General features: G+C 44.5%; 1 protein-coding gene across 10 annotated transcripts in view; it reads right to left on the reverse strand.

Moving 5' to 3' along the window:
* Positions 1 to 380: 380 nt before the first annotated feature.
* The window catches only part of RNASEH2B (ribonuclease H2 subunit B), an 84,480-nt gene continuing 59,307 nt past the window's right edge, over positions 381 to 25,553 (reverse strand). For 4 of the 10 annotated variants that reach the window (XM_021065141.2, NM_001244492.1, XM_084981130.1 and 1 more), the window contains 2 exon segments: positions 20,057 to 20,137; positions 16,926 to 17,358 (listed from right to left, as the gene is read on the reverse strand). In XM_021065141.2, coding sequence (XP_020920800.1) covers positions 17,242 to 17,358; positions 20,057 to 20,137 — 198 coding nt within the window. In that variant the 3' untranslated portion in view covers positions 16,926 to 17,241. 10 annotated transcript variants of the gene reach the window in all.

Here is a 25,553-nt window from a genome sequence, read left to right on the forward strand (position 1 = left end):
TGCTCGTTCAGCCCTAACGAGCAAAGCAGAAAAGCAAAAACACCCTCTGAACGGAAGCAGGGACTTGTGTGGGGGGCAATGGACAGGACTTGCATTCGAACCACGAAGCAGGGTAATTTGGTTACTATCTGCAGAGAAGGCTGAAAAGCAGCAACTGTGAGATTATCGCCTCTGCGCTCTTTAGTAAGAGAGACTAAAGTTATGGTTGTTGTTTTTGCTGTTTTTACTCACCTCAGTTTTGTAGACAGACGCGGTCATTCTCAGATCTGGTTGTGGGAAATATCACAGAGCATTTGCATCGAATTTCTGGGGCTCTTAGTAAATCTTAAAGCAAAATGAATTTCACCATCTGTGTACATGTCCAATGCACACAATTTAAAGCAAAACATATATTTTTGACTGGGTGAAGGGAGCCAAGGAATCAATAGTAAGGATCCGAAATCCTTAAAGGTTTGAGGACAGAGGAGCAACTGTATGGTTACTTAGAGAATCTGCTAAACACATACCCTTGAATACTAAGCACGCAGCAGTAAGAATCTATGTTCTTCCTCCAAGACACTTAATTTCAAACATTTAAAAAAATTATAATCATGAAAGAAAAAAATCAACGGAGTTTTTTTAAAGATTATTATGTTTGCACTAATAGTAATATGTTTGTCATTGAACATTTCTAACATAAAGAGACAAACACAAAAAAAAAGATAAAAGAGAGAGATAAAATTACTTAATACTTTGAATACCAATTTTTAAAAATCATTTCCCTCAGCTCTCCAAAATGGTTTTTCCCAGTCTTTTCCCATGCATAGGGCTTCTGCAGCAAACACTCTAAGGCAGCTCTGGGTGCACCCTCCGGGTGACTTCCTAGGCCTGTGTTTCCAACAGTGGGAGTTGCTGAAGCAAAGGCAGTGCGGACATTGAAAGCTTTTGGCATTTGTTCCAAGCTGGCCTCCCTGGAAGCGGCACCTTTTTATATGCTCATCAGCAGCTCCCACCTCCAGCCTCTGCTCCTGGCTGCCAGCAGGGCTGTTTCTAAGTCCTTGACCATTTGGTAGCGAAGGAGCATCTCATTTCATCTGTGCATCAGGGACGCGCGGGCTGAGTGTGCAACGCGGGAGGCGCGGGCGGCTCTGCGGAGAGACCCGGGCCACGCGGTGCTGCCCTGGACCATCAGGTTGGAAAGGCCTGGGGGGCATCCCTGTGCCGGGAAGCATTTCTAAAGGGCGAACCAATAGGATTGGATTCTTGGATAAAACAAGGAGGTCGAGTGCATGAAAAGTGACCTGGGGCTGCCGGCGAGAGGAAGGATCGGGACCCGATGTTGGAACCTGGGCAACTGTGACCAGGGCCTCCTTCAGGGCTGGGGCTACAGTTACCTAGAGGAACCCTGGTGGCGGTGGGGACAGCCTTGACTTTGCCTTTTTAACTTTTGGAGGAAGCATCATGAATGACTTGCGTAAGGAAAAAAATAATACATTTGTGTCATTTCAGGTGTGTTACATTTTAAATGTTCGTATTTGTTCAACATTCAGAGGCCAGTGGACTATGGAGCTGGGGCACAGGTAGAGGGGGCTTCTAGCGACAACTGAGGTGTCATCGGTATCCCGAAGCTTAGGCCACCAAGGGCTGGATTAAATTTGAGGCAATGAGCGCATGTGTGTGTGTGTGTGTGTGTGTCGAGTGGGGGAGGAAGGGGTGGCCAGGGCCAGAGCGAGTGGTGGGTGAGCCACGCAAAGACACAGAGCTGCTCCAAGCCCTTCTCAAGGCGGCGGTGGCGGGGGGAGCTCAGGCGGGAGCCGGGCGCCCGTGCAGGTTTCCCGGGCTACGCCTTCCTGGAGGAGGGGATGGGGGTCCTGGGATGTGGTCCTGGATGGAGAATGGATTTACTGGAGGACACAGAACACGCTCATAGCAATCCAGCATCAGCAGTTGCTTTGGTCCAAAATATATGTACACGGACCTCCACAGACAGCGTCTGGGATTGTGCAGGGGGAGGCAGAACAAGCCGGACTTGAACTCCACAAGCGTATGCTGAACCGGGTCAAGCTCTTGACCCGTCCCCACGGCGTGGCTTTCAAACAGGTCATCTCTGCGGAGCTCCCTCTTGAGTGGCTCGCATCCGGATTTCCACAACGGACCCCCCGACCTGGGGTCTGGAGACAGGAGGCCCCACAACCTCACCACCCCGTCAGCCGCTGAGGTGCGGGAGCTCGAAAGGCCCTGCAGGGTCATGACAGTGTCACAGTGTGAACGGAGGTGTGTCCAAAAAAAGACAGAGTACTTTCCAGAACCTGCTTACCCAACGGAGTTAGAGAATCAGAAGCGGAATGACTTCCCGAAGAAGAGGGGTCCCGTTCGAATGCTCGACGTGCGCCCGAGTGGCTTCTGCCCAAGTCCCCTGATGTCAAGCTGATGCGTTGGCGCAAACTCCTGGACGTGTTTGCACAAAACCTCCCCCTGTCCCCTAAAACATACTCGCTGAGCGTGAGAATTCCCCGCAAAGTTGCTTTTCGGCATCTACCTCTAACTTCCCTGCGTACCTTACGCCCTCTCTTGACATAATAATGATGCACATATTGGACAGATCTTTTAAAAATGAAGCCATGTTTACAACGCCAGCAGATCATAAAACGCACATGTTTAGGTGTTGTTATGAACCAGAAGTTGCCAAATTGATAAGGAGTAAAGAAAGGTCAGGCTGTCTTTTTTTTTTTTTTTTTTAAACAAAGGTAGAAACTTGGACTGTCAGAGCTTTTAGGGTGGAGTCAAGTATTTACAGTCACCATGGGCAACCCTAAAAGTGCTCTCCTGACCCCAGGAAAGCAGAGCGAGCCAACAGGGTCAGGCTTAAGAAATGACCCGAATTTCCCCATGAGCCTTCTCTGCCCAATGTTTTGAAGTCTGAAGCATCAGACTGTGACAATCCACACTTTTTAAAAAAGATTTTTAAAAATTATAGTTGATTTACAGTGTTGTGCCAGTTTCTGCTGTACAGCACAGTGACCCAGTCATGCACACGTATCTATGCATTCTTTTTCTCATGTTATCTTCCATCATGGTCTGTCCCAAGAGACAGGATAGAGTTCCCCGCGCTATACACAGCAGGAACTCAGTGCACCCACTCCAAATGGAGCAGTTTGCATCTACCAAGCCCTGGCTGGGGCAGAGGGGTGGCTGGCTTGACATCCTCGGGGCAGGCTCCCACCTGGGGAGCTTCCTAGGTACAGGACAGAGTCGCCTCGGGGGAGGTGCCACTGTGAGAAGGGACTGGTGGTCTTGACCACAGAGAGAAAGCATTCCTGGTTAGTCCTTTAAAATACCTCTTTTGGCATTTGATGGTGGTCTAGAAAGTGCAGAAGAAAAAGTTGTAGCCCTTTGGGAGTGACTTAAATTACACGAGAAGTAGCCAAGCCTTGCGTGCACCTGCTGTCACTTGTTCTTTTGCTGTCTTTGTGCTGCCACCTAGAGAGAAAGGAAAACAGATGTTGTCTCCTGGGGAGGACAGTCCCAGGGACCGCACGCACCTTCCAGAACAGAAAAGCAAGGCTGCCTTAGTCCTGAGGTCTAAGGCAGCTGTGCATTGTTGCTTTGAAGAGAAGCCCTCAGGCACAGGAAGAGGATTCTGTTGGTGACCTCACTCTAGGGCTGACGTTAGGTTCCCAGACAGAGGGTGGGAGAGAGGGGGGTTCTCCTTCCAGGGTTCAAAGGGTGGGAAATACAGAATAAAGTTAGGTTGCTCAAACTCATGGAATGGACACCTTCAGTTTAGAAAAAAAAAATGAAAATACAAGACACACATGAAAAAAATGGTTCTAGGATGAGTAATTCTTTTTTTTCCTCTTTCTATGACCGCACCTGTGGCATATGGAAGTTCCCAGCTAGAATCAGAGCTGCAGCCATGTGGGATCCAAGCTGCATCTGCAACCTACACCACAGCTCACGGCAACGCTGGATCCTTAACCCACGGAGAGAGGCCAGGGATCGAACCCGAGTCCTCATGGATGCTAGTCGGGGTCGCTCACCACTGAGCCATCATTCATCTTGGAGGTCTTGGACGGGAACTCCAAGATGAAGAATCCTTAAACTATTTTGTTTCTCTTTCCCTTATGGAGATCCAGTGTGTAAGAAACCAGAGACTTGCCGGTGGAAGTGGTAGTTCTTAACACCCCCACGGAGCTAGTGTTCTCCTGAGTGCTGGGTTCTTGCTGAGGACAATTTCAAATGTAATTTTTTCCGGAGCTGTAAGTTATCAAAAATGATATTGATGGATATCAAATGTTGATGCCATGATGCGGATGAGCTGTGACAGAGGTCTGGAGGTCCCTGCTGGTACAGTGGGTTAGGTACCTGGTGTTGTCACTGCTGTGGTTCAGTCCCTGGCCTGGGAGCTTCCTCATGCTGCAGGTATGGCCAAAAAAAGACAAACAAACAAAAAAAACAAAACAACAGAGGTTAGACCTTCCCCGACCAGCCACTTGCCAGGACTCTGTCTTCCTTCCTGTGGCTTCTTCCACAGCCCCCAACAATACTTGACAACCCATCTATCTGCCCCCTAGAGCAGAAACTTCTCGAAGGCAGGTTCTTTTGTCCACCATGTGGACAGCTGCACTTCTAATGCCTAGACCAACATCTGGCACACAGCAGGTACTCCGTATATGTTCTTAAAAGAATCAGGGAATCTAAGCTTATTCTTTGGCTTTTTTCTTTTGAAAGAACTAATAACTTGGAGTTCCTGTCGTGGTTCAGTGGAAACAAATCTGACAAGTATCTATGAGGATGCAGGTTCGATCAGACGTTGACACGAGAGCTGTGGTGGGTTAGCAATCTGGCATTGACATGAGCTGTGGTGTAGGTCGCAGAGGCAGCTCAGATCTGGCAAGGCTGAGGCCGTGGCATAGGCCAGCAGCTACAGCTCTGATTTTTTTTTTTTTTTTTTTTTTTTGTCTTTTTGCTATTTCTTGGGCCGCTCCCGCGGCATATGGAGGATCCCAGGCTAGGGGTTGAATCAGAGCTATAGCCACCTGCCTACGCCAGAGCCACAGCAACGTGGGATCCGAGCCGCATCTGCAACCTACATCACAGGTCACGGCAACACCGGATCATTAACCCACTGAGCAAGGGCAGGGACCGAACCCGCAACCTCACGGTTCCTAGTCGGATTCGTTAACCACTGCACCACGACGGGAACTCCCCTACAGCTCTGATTTGACCCCTAGCCTGGGAACTTCCATATGCCATAGGTGGGTGCGGCCCTAAAAAGACAAAAACAAAAAACAAAAAAAACAAAAAACCAACAAAAAACTAATACCTTGACTAATCTAATTCTGCACATTGTGACTAAAACACATGTGTAAGGTAACAATTCTTTTAACATCCTCAAGGATTCTTCTGTAAATCACATTTGGGGCTTCCCTCCTGCCCCATCTCAAATCGGCTTGATTAGTGTGGGACCCTCAAAATACCATTTACTAATGAAAGTACTGTTAAAAAAAAAAAAAAAAGAGCTGACAGCTGAATTAAAGACTTGACATGCAAATGCACCAGCTAAGTAGAAGCAGAAGCTTTCCTGGAATTCTGGCCCACACGGCTGAGGATAAATTGACCTGCAGAATTCATTAGGAAAAGAGCAAGATGAAGCAGAATCACTCTGACTTTCCCAGTCTTTCCATTAAAAGACTGTTGAAGGATAAATGGCCATAGAGCTATGCACACAATGATAAGGATAAAAACCTCAGGGAGGCGAAGAGCAGAGAGGGCTGAGCTTCAGGGTGGAGCGGCAGCGGGCGCTCGGCCACTGAGTCTGGGTGACCTCACTCTGACCATCTGCAAAACAGGGCCACAGCCCTTTCCCGTCTACCTTAGAGGATTGTCGTAAAGATGGATTTAACGACTGATACGGGATTGCTGTACGAACTGTAAAGCGTTACTAAACATCAGGCACTTTTCGTCCATCTGGTGACCCTGAGGAGTCTATAAACTGGAGAAGTGTATAAATCTTTGTGTTAAAAGGTATATGAATCTAGGAGTTTCCTCTGTGGCTCAGCGGTTAGCGAACCTGACCAGCATCCATGAGAACACGGGTTTGATCCCTGGCCTTGCTCAGCAGGTTAGGGATCCGGCATTGCCGTGAGCTGTGGTGTAGGTCACAGACGCTGCTTGGATCTGGCGTGGCTGTGGCTGTGGCGCAGGCTGGTGGCTACAGCTCCGATTGGATCCCTTGCCTGGGAACCTCCACATGCTGCGGGTGTGGCCCCAAAAAGATTTAAAAAAAAAAAAATGAGTGTGAGTCTAATCATTTCTTCCTTATTCATCGAGGCCGAAGCCTGTGGACATCTTCCAAGGACACTAAAAAAAGAAAAGAGCCTTTCACTTGCCTTTCTGACCAGAGCTCCTTGTCCTCCACCAAGAGGTTGAACTGTATAACTCAGCTAACTCTGGAGATCTCCAAATTTCGGATTAGTCTTGGAGAAAGGGCTGTTTGGGGAAAAATATGTGATACAGGCAGCTAGTCAAGTTAGATCAACTTTAAGAATAGAGAAAGTCAGAGTTCCCTGGTGGCCTAGCGGTTAAGGACCTGGTATTCTCACTGCTGTGGCATGGGTTTGACCCTTGGCCTGGGAACTTCTGCCTGCCATGGGTACAGGAAGAACCCATGGCACAAAGAAAGAACAGAGAAAGTCAGTCCTAACCTATGTGAAGAGGCTAAGGGGTGACTTAAATCTGCCGAGGGGTGACTTCCTAGGATGTAACAAAAGTCACAGTTCGGGGCTCTGGGAAAAGGGAATTATTTGGTGCGGAGAGTCTGGAAGTCAGCAGTCCTGAGTTTAGGTTCTGGCTTAGTTATTTATTAGCTGTGTGACCTTGGGCAAATAAGATGACCTTACATTTTTTCAACTGTAAAATGGGAGCGATAGTACCAATTATGCCACATGGATTCTGCAAGGATTTTCAACACAGGAATGCATGTGAAAATTGCTTAAAATTGCAAAGCACTTTGTCAGTCTTTGTAATTGTTTTCCAGGAATTGTGTGCTTTGCATTTCTTTCCATGCCAAGGTCAATGTAATCTATGGAAAAAGAAGAAAAGACACAAATATGTACCAGGAACACAATAGCCAGTGCTGGTGTATTTCCTTCCTAGTGAAGCAGATGAGAGAATCCACTTAAGGACTGAGGAAGGCCTGAGACACGGTCGCCCTGGACAGACGCTAATCTGAGAGCAAACCTCTCGACTGTGACACCGGAGGTCGGCTCCCGGGGAGCAGCGACCCCAGGGCAGGACATAAATGACCCGACCCAGTGACCTCATCTCCCATGGAAGCCAGGACGCCAGGCCAGCCATGCCAGTGCTTTGTCCATGGGTCAGAGGTAGGGCGGGATTGGGATCACGACCAGGTCTAAATCCAGCTCCTTGAAATGAACTGGACTTTTTCGACCAAATTCATTTACCCTTTTTTTTCCCCTTCATTTTTGACCACCACATGGCATGTGGCGTTCCCAGGCCAGGGATCAGATCCAAGCTGCTGTTAAGCCACAGCTGCAGCAACACCGAATCCCTAACCCACGGTGCCGTGCCGGCATCACACTTGTTCCCAAGATGCTGCTGATCTCAACACAGCGGGAACCCCTATTTCACTTTTTAAAAGTAAACTTTCTAGTTCAGTTTGAAATCTGGCTGGTCATTTTTCACTTCATTCGCAATTTTAAGGATTACATCATCTGCTTACTGTCACTGATATAGGTTTGCATGCATATTTAGGTAGTAAATGAATACCCTGTATATTGAGGTAGTAAATGAGTGCATCTGAGCATCTCCCTGCCCAAGTGCCTTTGTGTCTGGCTAAGGCTCCGCGTGAGAAACGACAACAGCGCTAAACCAGACCCCGGCCAGTGGAACACAGCTCCTCTCCCATCCACGTTAAACCCGATGGAAGGGAATCTCCTTGGGCGGTGGAACCAGAGAAGCTCCTGGAAGATGGGAGAGCCTGAGAGTCTGAGTACAAGGAAAATGTAGGTCGGAGACAAACCAGACACAAAAAAGGAAAGAATGTTGCTGGTCGGAGATGAGTTTCAGAAATACGTGAGGTTTGACGAAAATGACGGAGGCTCTTGTGTGTGTTCGCAAGTGATTCTGGAGCCTGCAGAAACTTCTGGAAGCTTTCTCTAAACTCAGGACATTAATCAAAAAGATAAATGATGTGAGCAAGAGTGGGCCACAGGAGGTGAGTAAGGTCCAGTGCGCCAATGTTTGGTGTATAAAGTCTAAAAAGGCTCTCGTCTGAAATTCTTCAAGGAATTTGAAAGAAGGAGAGGATATATATGTGTATGCGTGTGTGAATATGTATATACGTTTGTGGGTACTTATGTGTAAATGCGCACGTGTCTGTATGTCAGTGTGTGTGTGTATATACACACACACACATATATATATATACAGTGTGTCTCTGTAAGCCCATATTGATTTGTTCCTCATATTATTCCCCAAAAGAATACTTGGAATGCGTGACATGTTTATATATTTGTTTGTTTGTCTTTTTAGGGCTGCACCCGCGGCACATGGACATTCCCAGGCTAGGGGTCAAGTCAGAGCTGCAGCTGCATCTTCGACCTACACCACAGCTCATTGCAACGCTGGATCCTCAACCCACTGAGCAAGGCCAGGGATCCAGTCCGAGGCCTCATGGATCCTAGTTAGGTTCCTTACCACTGAGCCACCATGGGAACTCCGAGAGACACCTTTAGTTTCATTCTTCCACCACTGTTCAACTCCTAGTTCACAGCTCACATTGCAAGTAACGTTAGGAACGTCATCTTGACGTCAAAGGTAAAGTCAAGTATGGAAGACAGGGGCTCCTAGCGGCTCAGTGGGTTGGGGGTCCGGCATTGTCTCGGTTGTGGCTCTGGTTTACTGCGGTGGCAAGGGTGCGATCCCTATAGCCCGGGAAACCATGGGAGATTATAAAAGTGACGACTTCCCAGATGCCCATTTAATCTCTAGCTAAGTCACGTGAGCGCCTGTTTAAAGTTCCTGGAATCTAATGTACAGCACAGTGACTGGAGTTAATAAAACTGTATCGTATACTTGAGATTTGCTGAGATCAGACCTTTCGTGCTCCCGTCTCTCTCTCACACACACACACACACACACACACACACACACACACACACACACACGGCAAATATGGGAGGTGATAACTGTGTTCGTTAGCTTGGTTGTAATAATCATTTCACACTGCAGATGCATGTCAAAACATCGCACTGTATAACCTAAATATACATACATCTTTATTTGTCAGTTATACCTAATAAAGCTGGAAAAAATATAAACTTCTGGGACGGCGAGGCGTTTACATAGACCACATATTATCCTCAAACTTCAATAATTTAGGTCGTGGGCTTGATATAAATAATTTCTAAATGCGACGTAAAAGCAAATTTACTAACCTCACCACAGGTGCAAACAACGTCCTCTAACTTCAGATGTTCTGACCCAGCTAAAGTGACTACGGTGAACGCAGTTGAATCAACCAACAGAAGGAAATTCACAGCGCTTTATCCGCAGAGGTTGAAGATTACATCTGTTTCTTTCTATTAAGCCCACACAAGGAGGTCACGAATGAGTGTATGAAAATGTCTTTGGACGGCAAATTCAAGAGCACCCAGGCAACCCACTGGGAGTGAACCCTGAATTTCAAAGTTCAGCTGCAAGCTGCCAAGGGCCCCAGTGTGCTTCTGCGTGTGGAACACTGAGGCGTCCCGTGCAGATGGACTGACGGATCGTTGTCGCATGCCCTGATAGAAGGCCCACTTTGCGCAGCCCCATGTTAGGTGCTGTGGGTCTCATGGTGACCCAGTCAGGCCAGGGTCTGTGAAGAGGGTGCAGCAGGAAGATGGGATGGACAGTGACCGATTGCGGGGGGTTGGAGGTAGGTGAGGAAGGTCAGGACGTGCCTCTCTAAAAAAATGACGTTCAAGATAAGACTTAAACTACGACATGATGGGACTAATCATGTGAAGCTCTGGAGGAAGTGGATAAAAGACACACCAGTCACACAAAGGCACCGATGTGGAGACAGCATGGCATACTCAGGGACCCAAAAGAAGGTCAGAGAATAGCTTAGACATTTGGAAAGACCAAGGGGGATTAAGATCCTGACCTTGACCCGTGGGGGGAAAAAAGTCAAGTCTCAGCTAATGAGGACACTAGTTAGATGATTTATTCATCTACCAGGTACCAGCATTTACCAACTGCATACTCTGCCCAGCAGTGAACAAGACACGAACTTGAACAGTGCATTGTTCCTGCTGTTAAGGGGCTAAGCTTCAGGAGGGGTGATAATTCAAGTTTCAATAGCCTTTCTCTCTTCCCTTGCCTGTGGGGTTGGGTGTCCCTATTCTGGCTCCTATGGCCTCCTGCCCTACATCCACAGCTGTTGTGGGGATTAATGAGTTATATGTAAAATGCTCAGAATAGTGTCAAGCGCATAAATCCTATACTGTGTGGGTTGCTATTAGTATTACTGTTATTAGTATTAAGAAATGATCACATGAGGAACAGGACAGCACAATTTCAAGGTATCTCAAACAACGTTAGGCATTTGACAAAATAACTGGCCATTACTCTCAAAGTGTCAAGGTCATGAGAATACTAAGAAAGACTGAGAGACAAATTAGAAAAAAGAAAAGCGATATGCAAAATAAATGCAACATGGAAGGATGAATTGGATCCTGGAATAGAAAAACATTAGTGTAAAAATAGATGAAGTTCAAAATGTGGTCAATTGGTTAATAATATTGTATTAATTGTAAATTTCCTGGTTTTGATAATTGTACTGCTTATGTACAGTTAGCGGGGTGAAGGGTAAACTCAACTCTTTACTGTTTCACAACTTTTCTGTAACTTTAAGATTATTTCAAAATATAAAAGTAAAGACAAAATAAAAGACAGAAATAGGCACAGAAATGTCAGAGATGTTGGAACCAGAAGACAAGAACGTTTTAACTACAGTGAATTACCGAAGGAAGGCACAATGAGGAGACAATGGGAAGACATAAAAAGAACCAAATGGAACATCTAGGACTGAAAATTCCAGTATATAAAATAAAAGCTCACTAACTGCAAAACAGAATGAAACTACAAGAAGAAGCAAATTGAAAACAAAGAGAAATTCAGTGACAGGACCTGTGGGACATCAAGTGGTTGGCATACAAGTAACTGGCATACAAAAGACGCCAAGATGAGGAGAAAAGGGGGGTGGGTGAAGAACAGAAAAGTTTTTGTTGTTGTTGTTGTTGTTTTGGGGGCCACACTAGCAGCACGTGGAGGTTCCCAGGCTACGGGTCTAATTGGAGCTACAGCTGCCAGCCCGCACCACAGCCACAGCAACGTGGGATCCGAGCTGTGTTTGCGACCTACACCACAGCTCACAGCAATGCTGGATCCTCAACCCACTGAGTGAGGCCAGGGATTGAACCCATAACTTCATGGTTCCTAGTCTGATTCATTTCCACTGCACCACGACGGGAACTCCACAGAAAAGTATTTAAAGAAATACTGGCCACGAGTTTTTCCAAATTTCATAAAAATAATCAAGCAAACAAAAGACACGAATGACCAATATCAGGTATGAAAGAAGGAATACCACTACAGATTTACAGACAATAAAAAGAAACGACTTATGTCAATAAATCTGACAACTAGATGGAATAGACATATTTCTTGAAAGACATAAATTACTAAAACTGGCAAAAGAAAAAGGAGAAAATAATAGTTTCTATTATAGACATTGAATTAGTAATTAAAAACTTTCCCAGAAATAAAAATTCCAGGCCCAAATGGCTTTACTGGTGAATTCTGTGCAGCATAAAAGGGAAAGACAATACTAATCTTACAAAGACTCAGAAAACAGGTGATGAAGCACTACTCCTCAACTCCTCTTTATAAGGCCAGTTTTACTCTGATACCAAAACGAGACAAAGTCATTACAAATAAGGAAAACTATGGACCAATATCCCTCATGAACAGACAAAAATCCTTAACAAAATACTAGGAAGTAAGATATAATGCTATATATATGAAAAGACCAAGTAGGGTTTATCCCAGGAATGTAAAGTTCAGCATTCGACCATAAATCCTATTTCACATATTAAGAGATATTCCTTTACTAAAGAAAACTGCATGATCATCTCACTAGATGAAGAAAAAACTATTTGATAAAATTCAATATTCAATCATGATTAAAACTCTCAGTGAACAGATGATAACTTCCCCGATCTGATAAAGGAAATCTACAAAAACTATAGATCAATAGCAGCAATGAGTACACTTCTTGTCTGGATCTTGGTTTCTAACTACCATTCTCCTTCAAAATGAACCTTGGCTCCTTGGGGAAAAGGCAGATTCCATGGCTTGGTAGGGAAAGTACATGAAGAGCCTGGATCACCCTCTTGCAGAAGAAGTAATAAGTATTAAAAAATGATGGAAAGCTGGAGTTCCTGTTGTGGTTCAGTGGGTTAAGAACATGACATAGTATCTATGAGGGTGTGAGTTCACTCTCTGGCCTGGCTCAGTGGGTTAAGGATCTGGCATTGCTGCAAGCTGCAGCACTGGTCACAGAGGGAGCTCAGATCCAGAATTGCTGTGCTTGGGACATAAACCTGCAGCTTCGGCTCCAATTTGACCCCTAGCCTGGGAACTTCCACATGCTGCAGGAATGGCCATAAAAAGAAAAAAAAGAAGAAAATGATGGAAACATACCAAAAAGACACAGTTGCCAGCTTGACGGGACTCCTACTGGCCCTTCTGGGACAATATGAACAACAGAAAAATATAATTTAATTCATTGGATAAAATAATCTACAAGTCTTCTGAAAAATGCCAACTGAATGTAAAAAGAAATAAATATAGAGAAATGATAGGGTTGGAAAAATCATTGGTAGTTTTATTTTAAAACTTGTGCATGAATGTTGACTGAGAAGTAGATACTTAAAAGTCCCAGAGTATTTATCCACCCATTACTTATTAATTACAAGGAGAAAAATTCTAACTCTACAGTGAATAAACCTGATGGACACCACCTTTGTCAAGTGATTAAAGTTAATACCCCTGGTATTAGGTCATGGGACTCCTGACATGGTACACTGACAACAATGCATCATTACTGCTGTGGGTGCCCGAAAGGTAAAACCTGAGACTAATCAAGAGGAAACATTAGGTAAACTCAAACCGAGGAACATTCTACTAAATAACCAGCCTGTACTCTTCAAAAATGTCAAGATCAAGTGAGACCAAAAATAGAGAAATTTTCCAGATTAAATAAGACAGCAAAAGAAGGCTCAGTGCTAGACAGTTTTAACACTGATGTTCTTTAAAATTTTCCAGGAATAGAATATTCTTATTCTTATCTTATTCCTTCTAGAACATTGGGAAATATCAAGAGCTAGCATAATTCTAACACTAAAACCTAACAGCAATATTGCTTTTGAATATAGAGGCAAAAATTATAAATGAAATCCTAGAAGACCTAATTGAGAAGTAGATTTGACAACAGTCAAACCAGATAGGGAGCATCCATTATGCTATCATTTATCTGCTGCCAAGTAGGGCTTAGTGTAGCAAGTCAAGCAGAGTTTAATTGTGATAAAAACTCCACAGTCATCCCAAGAGGTGCCAGAAAGATATCTAAGCAACCATACCTATTACTAACTAAAACTTTAGGGAATCTAAGTATAAAATGAAATATCTAAGATAAATATTCTTTATCCCATTAACAGCAGCTTGGGTAGAATGAATGGTCACACATATTAATAAAACCACAAACTAGGCAATGATAACTCCTATTACATATTATTCTTCAATACCACTCTAGTCTTACCCTTGTAATATGATATAAAAGATACAAGAATTGCACACAGTTTTTAAGATTACATACCTTATTATGCATTGAAAACCCAATATGAAGAAAATAAAAATTGTTGGTGTTCCCATTGTGGCTCAATGGAAATGAATCTGACTAGCATCCATGAAGACACAGGTTCAATCCCTTGCCTCACTCAGTGGGTTAAGGATCTGGCATTGCCGTGAGCTGTGGCGTAGGTCGCAGATGTGGCTCAGATCTGGTGTTGCTGTCACTGTGGCATAGGCCCATGGCTACAGCTCTGATTCAACCCCTAGACTGGAAACCTCCATATGCCTTGGGTGCAGTCCTAAAAAGATAAAAAAAAAAGAAAAAAAAAGAAAAAAATTAAGATTAATAGTTTAGTGAATTAGTTATTTAAAAGATAAATATAAAATGTAAAACTTTTTGGAGTTCCTGCTGCAGCGCAGTGGTTAACGAATCCAACTAGGAAACATGAGGTTGTGGGTTCGATCCCTTGCCTTCCTCAGCGGGTTAAGGATCTGGCATTGCCGTGAGCTGTGGTGCAGGTCGCAGACATGGCTCGGATCTGGCATTGCTGTGGCTCTGGCGTAGGCCGGCGGCTACAGCTCCGATTGGACCCCTAGCCTGGGAACCTCCATATGCCACGGGAGTGGCCCTAGAAAAGCCAAAAAAAAAAAAAAAAAAAAAAGAAGATGTAACAGGGAAAAAAAAGATTTCATTAATCGCAACAAAAAAATACCTAGTGATTTCCCTAAAAAGAAGCATCTAGAATCAACATGAAGAGGAAGAACTAAATGTTAGCCAAAGGTATGATTAGGATTTTAGTGAATATAGAAAAATACCATATTCCTGAATAAGAACACTGAATTTTGGTAAAGACGTGTTTTTCTCAAAATAATTTATGGGTCTAAAAAAAAAAATCTCATCCCATTAGAATGTACCCTTAGAACCTGACAAAATAATCCTACAAATCAAATGGAAAAAATAAACAGGTGAGAAAATAATCGCAGTGGAGCTTTATCTTACAACATAATTGAATGTAAATTCTAGAGATGATTTAAGTAACTAAACATAAAACAAAAATTAACTATTAAAGTTAGAAAGAAGGTAACTAGTTAACTTTCCTATAAAGAGAAATCTTTCTAAGTATAACATCTAGGTAAAGAAGTTTATTTATACATGGCTACACAAAAACCAAAATATCTGCACGAACAAAAATCATACATGAAATTAAAGACAAACCACAAACCAAGAAAAAACATGGTGGACAAAAATTAATTCCTTAAGTTAGCGAATACTTTTATTTATTTTTGGTCTTTTTTGCCTTTTCTAGGGCCACTCCTGCGGCATATGGAGGTTCCCAGGCTGGGGGTCGAATCAGAGCTGTAGCTGCCAGCCTACGCCAGAGCCACAGCAACGCGGGATCCAAGCCGCGTCTGCGACCTACACCACAGCTCACGGCAACGCCGGATCCTTAACCCACTGAGCGAGGGCAGGGATCGAACCCGCCACCTCATGGTTCCTAGTCGGATTCGTTAACCACTGAGCCACGATGGGAACTCCAAGTTAGAGAATACTTTTAGAGTCAAGAAGAAAAATACTGACACTCTAACAATTTAACAGAGGATGGTAAATGACAGGTAATTGTGAAAAAAAGAACAATGCCGTGTGGACAAAAAAATGTTGCCTGCCATCTCAGTCAACACACGTTGCTGCCACCAAGCTGTCAGCCACAGCAGCTCCCTTCCCCTCCTCAAAACACCCGGAATACTGGCCCTTGTTAGGACAGATATCCAAGGAACAGATTCAGTGGGCCCAGACTTCTGCACCTTCCCACACACAGCGAAGGACGAAAATCACTGACTTGAGATGTCTGTGTGTGTGTGGGTATGTGTGTGTGTGAGATCACAACTCTTCTGATATTTGACTACATTTGTTTTGTTTTTTTTCAGTGGAAATTCCTTTATATCTTAGCTCCTCCCTTGTCTCTTTGGAACAGTTCCTCAGAGCTGAGGAGCTGTGTTCCAGGCTGTAGTCCTCAGCAAGTTTCCTGAATGAAATGTAACACTCGACTTTGAGGGTGTGTGCACGTGTGTGCGTGTGTGTTTTAGGAATACTTCTGATCAGCAGTACGTGAATTAAAACCACAATAACATGCCTTTTTTCCATTTATTTTCAAAGACAACATTCAAAGTCAACAAGATGGCACTAAAAAAGCTAAGGATTCATACCATCTTTTGTTAGAGCGTAAGGTTCTACAACCTTTCTGGGAAATGTATTCCCACAAGTACATATTTGAAAAACTTAGTTATGAATCAGTAAGCCCACATCTAAAAAGCCATTCTAAGGAAACAATAAAAGATGTGGACAAATATTCACATAAAATCTGATTCTCTCAACAATAAATATTTGAAAATAATACGAATGTCCAAAACAGGGTCATGGCCCTTAAGTAATCAAATATTCAAATAATGAAAAAGTAAAAAAAAAATCAAAAATTCAAATAAATGAATACTTAAACAAGTGTATTTATGAAAATCCTTTGGTAGCCTGGGAAGATGTTCACAAAATGATGTCAAGAAAAAAATTTCTAAAATTACTATTATAATTCCTTTAAAAAGTATTAAAAGGAAATGTACCCTATTATCTCCGAGTAATTAAAAGTTGGAAGATTTTAATTTTTGTTTTACACTTTTCTCTATTTTCTACAAAGAACATATATTCATAACACAGAAAATACATTAAACAAAAGAGTTACCCAAAACTGAAACTTTTAAAAAAGAGTTTCTGCTGTGGTGCAGCAGGTTAAGGATTTGTGTTGCCACAGTTGTGGCGGAAGTTGCAGCTGAGGCTCAGGTTCGATCCCTGGCCTGGGAAGTCCCATATACCATGGGTGTGGCAAACCAAAACCCAAAAACTAAAAAACATAAACCCAAAGCAGTATTTTTTATCTGATCGTTGTGTTCTGTGATTTCTCTGAGTACACGGAAAACACACTGCTGAGGGTCCCACGTGCAGAGCTGCAGAACATAACAGGCACACACTCAAATACTGTCACACGTCAGTTTATTGAGGAACCTGCGATGCCAGAGGTTGACTCTATTCCCTTGATTATTTTTCATGATGTCAAATAAAACTCCAAAGGCCACAAGCCATGAGGTTATACCATTACTTTCCCACATTTTGTTAGGAACACAGAAATCGAACACAAAGAAATGGTCAAGTGACTCTGAAAAATGCCCCTTATTCGTACTTTTCCCCCCAAAGGTGGCAATTAAGGGTCAGGAAGTACAACGGCATGGAGGAAGGATGAAAACGGAACATGTAGAAGGCGAGTGTTTTTGCTAGATTTCATGTTCAAAGTTTCAGATCTTTCCAACTTTTTTAACAAGTTTTGCCCCAAAAAAGGAATCGATACTTTTCATTCCACTCTTGTCAACTTTAGCCAAAGCCTTCTGAGATGCAGTCATTTTGCTATTTTTCTGTTAATGAAAATGAGAGAGGACAATTGTTACGAATGTCACGCAAATCAAACAAGAGCATGCATGTCTCAAGGCTCATTAAGGGAAGTAAGGATTAGCTGCTAACATGCTTCATCAGGAAATGATTATTTTTAAAAGTTCTGATTTCTAGTCGGAATTCAAACTTAAGAGACAAAATGTGTTTAGAGGCAGGAGACAAAACTGCCGCCTTCTAAGGATTCTAAGGAGTGAAATGCTACAACCCCCGGTTTGCTTTCAGGGAAGTAACTCCCGAGGGTGCGTTAAGTGCTCGGACACAAACAATGGGACTGACACAGGCTGCAGTTGTCAGAGGGAGGAATTACGGCCTTGTATTACCACACGATGAATAATTCACAACAATCCACCATCTGATTTTATTCACAGGCTCCATGGGAAACCAAGGACAAAGCTATTATATTCGAGAGATAACCTGTATTGCAAGGCATCCAGGACAAGCAGGAGAGCCCTGCCATTTTTTCCTCCAAAAACAAACAAAGAAACAAAACACACAAACACACACACACACACACACACACACAACTTTCCAAAAAGCTGACTCCAAAGAACTCTGCCTCTTAAAATTCTATCTCTTCCTGGTCACTGTTTTTGTTTTGTTTTGTTTTGTTTTGCCATGTCCTAAAACAAGCACTGGCACAAGGGAAACAGCAGCTGAGCCTACTTCAGTGCATCACGACGTGTTCAGCAAATGCATTAATGATGGGAATCAGCAAAGAAAAAAAATTCATCTGTCTCCCTGGGAACCGTAAGGCACAGGCACTGCCAAAGTATCAGTATACGATTCCTAAAAATTTGCTTTTTACATTCTGTCACTTATAATTTCGCAGGCTTATTTTTTTGGCTGGATGGGGAAAAGTGAGTCTCTTTGAGACAATTCATCCTCTCTCCCCTGCATTTAACTGACATCTTGGTGCAACCTCTTACCTCACTGGTGCTGTGCCCAAGCGCCAACAACAGGAAGCAGCACTTGGAAGGGTGGGGTACAAACACTCCTCAGAGAGAAACTCAAAAAACACGTCTACTTACAGAAAGCATTAGGATAACCAGCTATTTAGCCCTATCTCAAGTTGGATCATCCCCTGATAGCCCATGTCCAGATACATTACACGTAGATTAAAGAATACAATTTTTGAAAAAACATTAAATCTAAGAGGAGTAAGTGCTGTTAAAATCTAGGTGGAAGTTAACGTATCTTGGGACAGGCAAGGTCTTTCTGAACATTAAAAAAAAAAAGGCGAAAATTATTTGAGAAAATCATTTAAAAATGCTTTCTATTTCATCCTCAGAAAAACCTAAAGCAGTTAAAAAGTCAAATGAAAAGGCTAAACAAATTGGAAAATTCTCGGTACCACATACGTCATGAAAAGTGCTAATAACCTTAACAAGCTCTTACAAATCAATAAGAAAAACATCGCTATCACAGTATAACAACAGCTAAGGGAATTGACGAGTTGCAAAAATGCAGATGGGCAATAAGCATCTGGAAAAACAGCTAAAGAAATACAGCCTACTAAGCAATGCGACCTGCTGTCTAGCACAGGAAACTACATCTAGTCACTTGTGACGGAACACGATGGAGGATAACGTGAGAAAAAGAATATATATGTGTATGACTGGGTCACTCTGGTATATGGTAGAAACGGACAGAACATCCTAAATCAGCTAAAATGGAAAAAATAAAAATCTTTAAAAAAAGAAAAAAATGTAGCATAATTTGAACAGGAAAAATTTTCAAAAATAAAAATGATACACAGTGTCATTAGGAATGTGAGATGAATACTCATCAGCAACAGTGGCTAGGAGTATAAATTTCTTTTACATTTTGGGAAAGCATTTTAGCTACATATATGTACCTCAGTAATCATGGGGAAAGCTCTAAGCTTTTACTCTTAGTTTTAAGCCGTGTTAATAAAATAATTAGGATGCCGACTCTAGATAAGAATGTTTATCACTTCATTAAGACAAACAAAAAAACAAACAAAAAAAAAACCAGAAGTAACTTGTGTCCAAAAACAGGGGAATGGTTAAACAGATTATATTCCATATGATGAAATAACACACATGACTGAACACCATGAAACCACTAATAATTTTTCAAAGAAAGCTTAATGACATAAAAATTTTCAGGACATAGTGCTAAATGAAAAGGGCAGAACCTCGAACTATATACATACAAACATATATGCACACACACACACATATTCATATATATATGCCAATTTGAAAAGCTATGTATGTATTAAGAATGATGTATAAGAGAAAGCTTAATAAGAAATGTTATGAAAACATTTGCTGGGTGATTGCTGAATTTTGGGGTTATTGATCATTTTTATCAGTATCGTAATTTCTGGGAAGCTGCTGGACAGCAGAATCAACAAAAAAACTCCCTTTGGAGCCCCTCCCTCTGCCCAACACTATCGCTCTGAACACACTGCAAAGGTGAGGCTCACTCTTGCCAGTAAGCATGCTGCCTGTCTTTATGAGTAAAAAGCCTTCCTTCCTGGCTTGATATTTGCACAAGTTTGAGGGCTTAAGTCACAGACATGCCAGTTAATAATTCTTCACGGTTAAAATGATAAACTCACAATCACGCATGCAACTGTGCCCGGGTGCCCCCGGGGGGCATCACCCGCGGAACTGGAGCGCCCGGCAGACGTACCTTTACAGTCTTCAGATCTTTCCTGTTAAACTTAGTGTAATCTTCTTTTGCTTCTACGGGCTCATCTGATAACTTTACTTTCTGCAATGTTAGAGCAGTGAAGTGGTGTCAAACGCCACCCGGACGCTTACATCAGCCCCTTAGAAACACGTGCAGTTCGGACCCACATCGAGGACAAATGGAGCAGCGGACCCTGCAAAGGGCTTCCTTTTCACAAAGTACGTAACTCGCTTTTTGCCAGTTATCTAGGAACCAGGGCAGATGTCCCTCCCAAGCAGCAGCCTTGTGACAGGGGGATGTGACGAGGCAAGCCCATGACCCAGCCCTTAGGTTGTCTAGCAGCACAATCACCTACTGTCTATACCAGGGCTGGATGGGGCGGGGGGTGGGGAGGCATCCAGGTGACTGCTGACTTCCAGGACAGTCTAAAGGGGTAAATGCAGGCAAAGAAGCCAAGTTTTCTTTAAGGGGGCCAGGGGCCAGCCAGAACCCCCACTTCTTTCACCTCCACGGCTGGTGCGACGTCCACGTGGGACACAGGACGAACACTGGGATTCTTACCATCTTTGCACAGCTTCATGTTCTTACCCCCTTCCAACTGAATTATCTCCTTTCACTCACATAAAAACAAAAGCAAGCAGCCAGCAGAAGGAAGTACGGAGGGTAAATGAATAGATTAAAGCCTCCAAGCAGAGGGCTTGGGTCTCAGCTTCTGTACAAGTGCTCTTTCTAGTGGACCCAACACAACTAAGTCGGCCTGTACCTCTGAGCATCCTGCACCCATCTATTGATGTGAGAATCTTCTCAAGGGCTAAACCATGGCCTTTCTCTTCACATTAAAGCAGGAGTTGCGGCACATTTATCACGTAAAAGGCACACAGCAGGGCAGATAAGTCTTGATGTTTAACGAGGAGAACTAACTGGATTTTCACAGATTTTCAAGCTCTTTGTGGAGATGCTGGGTTGAGACTCAACACGGACCCACCCGAGGAAATACAGATTTATTCCAGCATCGCTCTTCACACCCCACTTTCACTAAACAAAGGACTGAGTTGGTGCTAAAAGATGCCACAGCATGTGTATAACACAAGCAGATACAACATGTCTTGAAATCCTTCACCATGAAAAACAGAAGGGCATCCTAGGAATTTTTCAAATAATGTGGCAAAACCTTCTCTTGGCCACAGGCAACCTCTAGCGATTGAATCTTTGAAAGAATAAGACTAGGTTATCGCACGTGACTAGCTACCAGACAAGTGATTGTATGCATGCAAGCAACTTGCTTCAGAACACACGTTTCTACTTAAATTAAGACAGTCCAGGGTGTTAGGTGTGCATATTTTTTAGGAGAAAGGAGAGCAGGACTCACAGGTAATAATGAGGAAAGTTGCTACAAAACTTTCAAACTGCAAAAAGCTTAAAGCTATGAGCATGTTTGCTTCCCCTTTCTGTGACAATTTGTTCTCATACAGATGTTGTCATAAAACTAGGAGATATTCGCTTTTCACCAATAAGGCAAGTAAAAAAATGCTCACAGCAGGAGCTTATGGCAAAATGTACTTCCTTATAAAACATTCACTATGAAAACTGACTTGTTTGGGTGCTTGGATGGTTCACTATCAAACAAGACACTAGTTGTAGGGACTCATGAAAAGGAGAAAAGACTGTGGGAGCCAGTGGGATGTTACCCCCAGCACACTGTTGAATATATGTTGTGTAAAAAATATAATTGTTACAAGAGTTCCCACTGTGGCTCAGTGGTAATGAACCGGACTAGTATCCATGAGGATGCAGGTTCCATCCTTGGCCTTGGACCTGGCATTGCTGTGGCTGTGGCACAGGCTGGCAGCTGTAGCTCTGATCTGACCCCTAGCCTGGGAACTTTCACATGCTGCATGTGTGGACCTAAAATATATATATTTTAAAAAATTGTTACTTTTACTTAAGTTTTTGTTATTTAAAAGACTGAATCACGACAGATTTGGGAATGTTTCAGAAGAAATAGAAAAGCAGCCCAGAAAGACAGTAACAAAGAGTCTGACTAAATGTGTACAGTTCTGGAAAGAGAAGGGCAGACAGAAGAGAACACAGAAGTTAATGGTAAGATTGGTCCTATCATTCTTACAAATGATTTGCAAAGAAAGAACTTGGGCGCATCTCCAGATTCACTGATCGCATTTAGCTCTGCTAACTGACAGCCATAAATCCAATAAATCTAAAAGAACAATGCTGTGAGTCTGGAAGCTGAGCCTCAACAGAGGCAAATGAAATAGTAAGAAAATAACGCAAAATATATTAAGGATGACAGGCTCCCCCATGCTATGGATTACAACATAGATACAAAGAAATCCAATAGCCACTGGAACATCACTTCCCGCAAACAAGCAACTACACGGTGCAAAAATCAACGAAACCCTGGACACAGACAGGAAAGCTAGCAGAAGATGTTATGCTCATGTAACACATGGTCTGTTCAGTTTGCAATGTGCCTGCTGGAACCCCAGGAAGACACAATGGAGCAGGAAACCTCAGAAAGCAACTAAAATAATCCAGGGCATGAAGCTGAGATGTAGGAGAACCGAGATGCTGAGATCTAAAACCGGCTTGGTAAATAAAGTCCTGCCCACGGACCTAGTCCAGCTGTTGTTATAAAGTTTTACTGGAACAGAGTGGTGCTGATTCATTTACGAATTGTCTGTGGCCCTCTACGTGTGGCTGGAGGGTAGGGTCTTGTTTTGCCACAGAAAGAATTGAGAGACTAGACAAGGAAACCCGGTAAGCGAAGCAAGGATTTATTGAGCGACGGAACACTCAGGAGGAGAAGCAGGCAGGCTCAGGGGAGCAGCAGCAGTTCCTGCTGGCAGGCTGGTTGTAAGCGGGTGTGGACCGAAGGCTCATCGACGAGGGAGGGGTTTTGAGGGTCATTCCCTGCGTTTCCTCCCAGCCCCACCTTCCCGAGAGGAGGGGGTTTTGTCCTTGTTTGGTCTTGCTCAGATCTGTCCTGGCCTCAGCGCCTGGCGGGTCCTGCTCTGGTTGCAGGGCTGATCCCACTGCACCGAGGGCTTCACGAGGAAACGCTGACCCTCTGACCCAGAGGTTCCCTCCTTTCTTTGTGTGCCCCTAGGAGCCCTGTCATCCCAAGATGTCTTAGGGTCTCTGTCACATGACCCTGCCTCTCTTCCTGCTCCTGTCTGGCTACCTGCCGGCTCTAGCACTGCCTCCCTCAACAAGTCTGGTCCATGTACATCTTCTCAGGGTCACAGGGTCGACAGTCCTCTTCTGCAGCTGCTTCAAGCTGAGCAGGGGCGTTGCCCCTACCCATGGGTCCAGAGCATCTTGCTCTCTGGCAGGGACAGGGTGTCGGGGTCGTCTGCACAGGCGCTGATGGAGGGTGGGGGTAGAAGGAGGCTGCGAGCCTGCCCGGCGGACGCGGACGCCGTTAGTCCCCGTCCTCCTGCGGGAGGGGCTGAAACACCTGCCGTGCCTCTTCTGTAGGGGAAGCTTGTGAACCCGGAAGAAGCAAGCTTCACAAGCAGGTGAATGAGACCGGGGCCAGGAAACAGCCAAAGCGTTACTGCGATCAGAGGTCCAAGCAAAGAACCAGGTTGAGTTTGGTTACAGCCTTCTGACCGCGGTCCCCATGGGGTCAGCGCTGGGGTTACACTCTGCAAAGGAGTGTGGCCACTGGGCCTGTTCATGCATCTTCTGGCTGTCTCCTTCCACCTGGCCAGTGGTGCCCATGTAAGTGTGACATTTTTTTCCTTCTTTTTATGGCGGAACCCAGGGCATACGGAATCTGCCAGGCTAGAGGTCGAATCAGAGCTATAGCTGAGGCCTACGCCACAGCCACGGCAACACAGGATCTGAGTCACATCCGCGACCCATGCCACAGCTTGTGGCCACAATGGATCCCCAACCCGCTGAGCCAGGCCGGGGATCGAACGTGCATCCTCACAGAGACGTAGGGTCCTTAACCCAACATGTTTTATCGATTACTGCACATACCCCTCCCTGCTCAGACCGCCCACCTGGGCTATTATGGGATCATATACTACAGGCCCTGTGACCTCTAGGATAGTCTAGAAAAGTCCATGCCAGAGAGGGCTTTCTCTGCCCGGCTAGTCAGAGCACCCCTGCCCACACGAGAGGAGTCATGGCCTGCTTTTTAAATTTTCCCTTGTAAAGCTCTGGGCAGCATGACTGCGTGTTCCTTCGGGGCCTTTTTGGGATCCCCTAGTTCTGGGCCACTTGGTTCCCTTGATTGTGGACTGGGATGGCCAAGGCGAGCCGGGGGTTGGTACACGGGGGGCGAAGTGATGTAAGGAGAAGGGTTTTAAGCGCTGTCCTCTCTGCCAGCTTGGTTCCTTTTATAATGTCTGTGTTTCCTTTTTGAGGTCCCTTGCCATGGATAACTGCCACCTCCTGAGGGTCTTGCGTCGCCTCTGAGGTTTCTAAGATCTCCTGGCAGAGCTGGATTGAAGACCTCCATGCAGTTAGGGACCCCCTGTGCTTACGAATGGCACCATGTGCTTGCGACACCAAAAATGCATACTTAGACTCTGTGAGGACATTGATCCTTTTGTCTCTCTGGCCTTACTTGCTCGACTTTCTGTGCCGGGAGTTGCGGTGGCAGGGCACTGGCGTCCATGAACTTACGCAGATCTACTGCGCACGCCGACCTGCGGACGCCGTCTTGTGCGGAGCTACTTCCATCAGTAAAACACTGGGGGCCTGAGGGGCTGGTCCCTGAGGTTAGGTCGCTAGAGTCCACCTGTTCGATGGTCTCAGTGCAAGAATGAGTTCGTTTCTCTGGGCTTCCCACTGGCATCAGGGTGGCTGGATTTAGGGTCTGACATGCCGTAAAGGTCACTTTTGGAGACTCCAGCGGGGGGGGGGTCCGGTATTTTGTGAGGTGGCCTCCAGTCAGCCACTGGTGTCCCTTCATTTCTAGTATTCCCTGTACCTCATTAGGGGTCAATATCTTTAAGGGTGGACCCATGCTGGGTTTTGTGGTTTCTTTAACTAGCACGGCTGTGGCTGCTACAGCCCTCAGATAGCCTAGCCATCTGAGGGTCCAGCTGCTTGGAGAGATATGCCACTGGCCGTGGGATTGGTCCCACCTCTTGGGTGAGAACTCCCAGGGCTATTCCCTGCTTTCCAGGGTAAAGAGGACAAAGGGCTTGTTCAGCTGTGGGATCCCTTAGGCTGGGGCGCTGGTCGGGACGACCTTCACCTGACCACATGCTCTTTGTAAATGGCCATCCAACCTGCAGGTTCTAAGTCCCATCCCTTTAGGGCCTCATATAATGGATTTGCCAGGAGACCAAACCCAGGAATCCAAATCCTTCAAAATCCAGCCATTCCTAGAAAGGTCCTGTCTTCTTCGGATGGCGGTATAGGTGGAGGACTGCCTTCTTCCACAGGGTCATAGGGCGTCCTTTCCTGGCAGAACACATTCCCTCTGGGAGGAAATCTGGGTTTTCCGTGGGGCTACTTT

The sequence above is a fragment of the Sus scrofa genome, chromosome 11, assembly GCF_054392235.1.
Source record: "Sus scrofa isolate SSC_HxYL_T2T_F1_AM1 chromosome 11, Sscrofa_HxYL_maternal_Yorkshire_Landrace_v2.0, whole genome shotgun sequence".
NCBI classification, from domain to species: Eukaryota; Metazoa; Chordata; class Mammalia; order Artiodactyla; family Suidae; genus Sus; species Sus scrofa.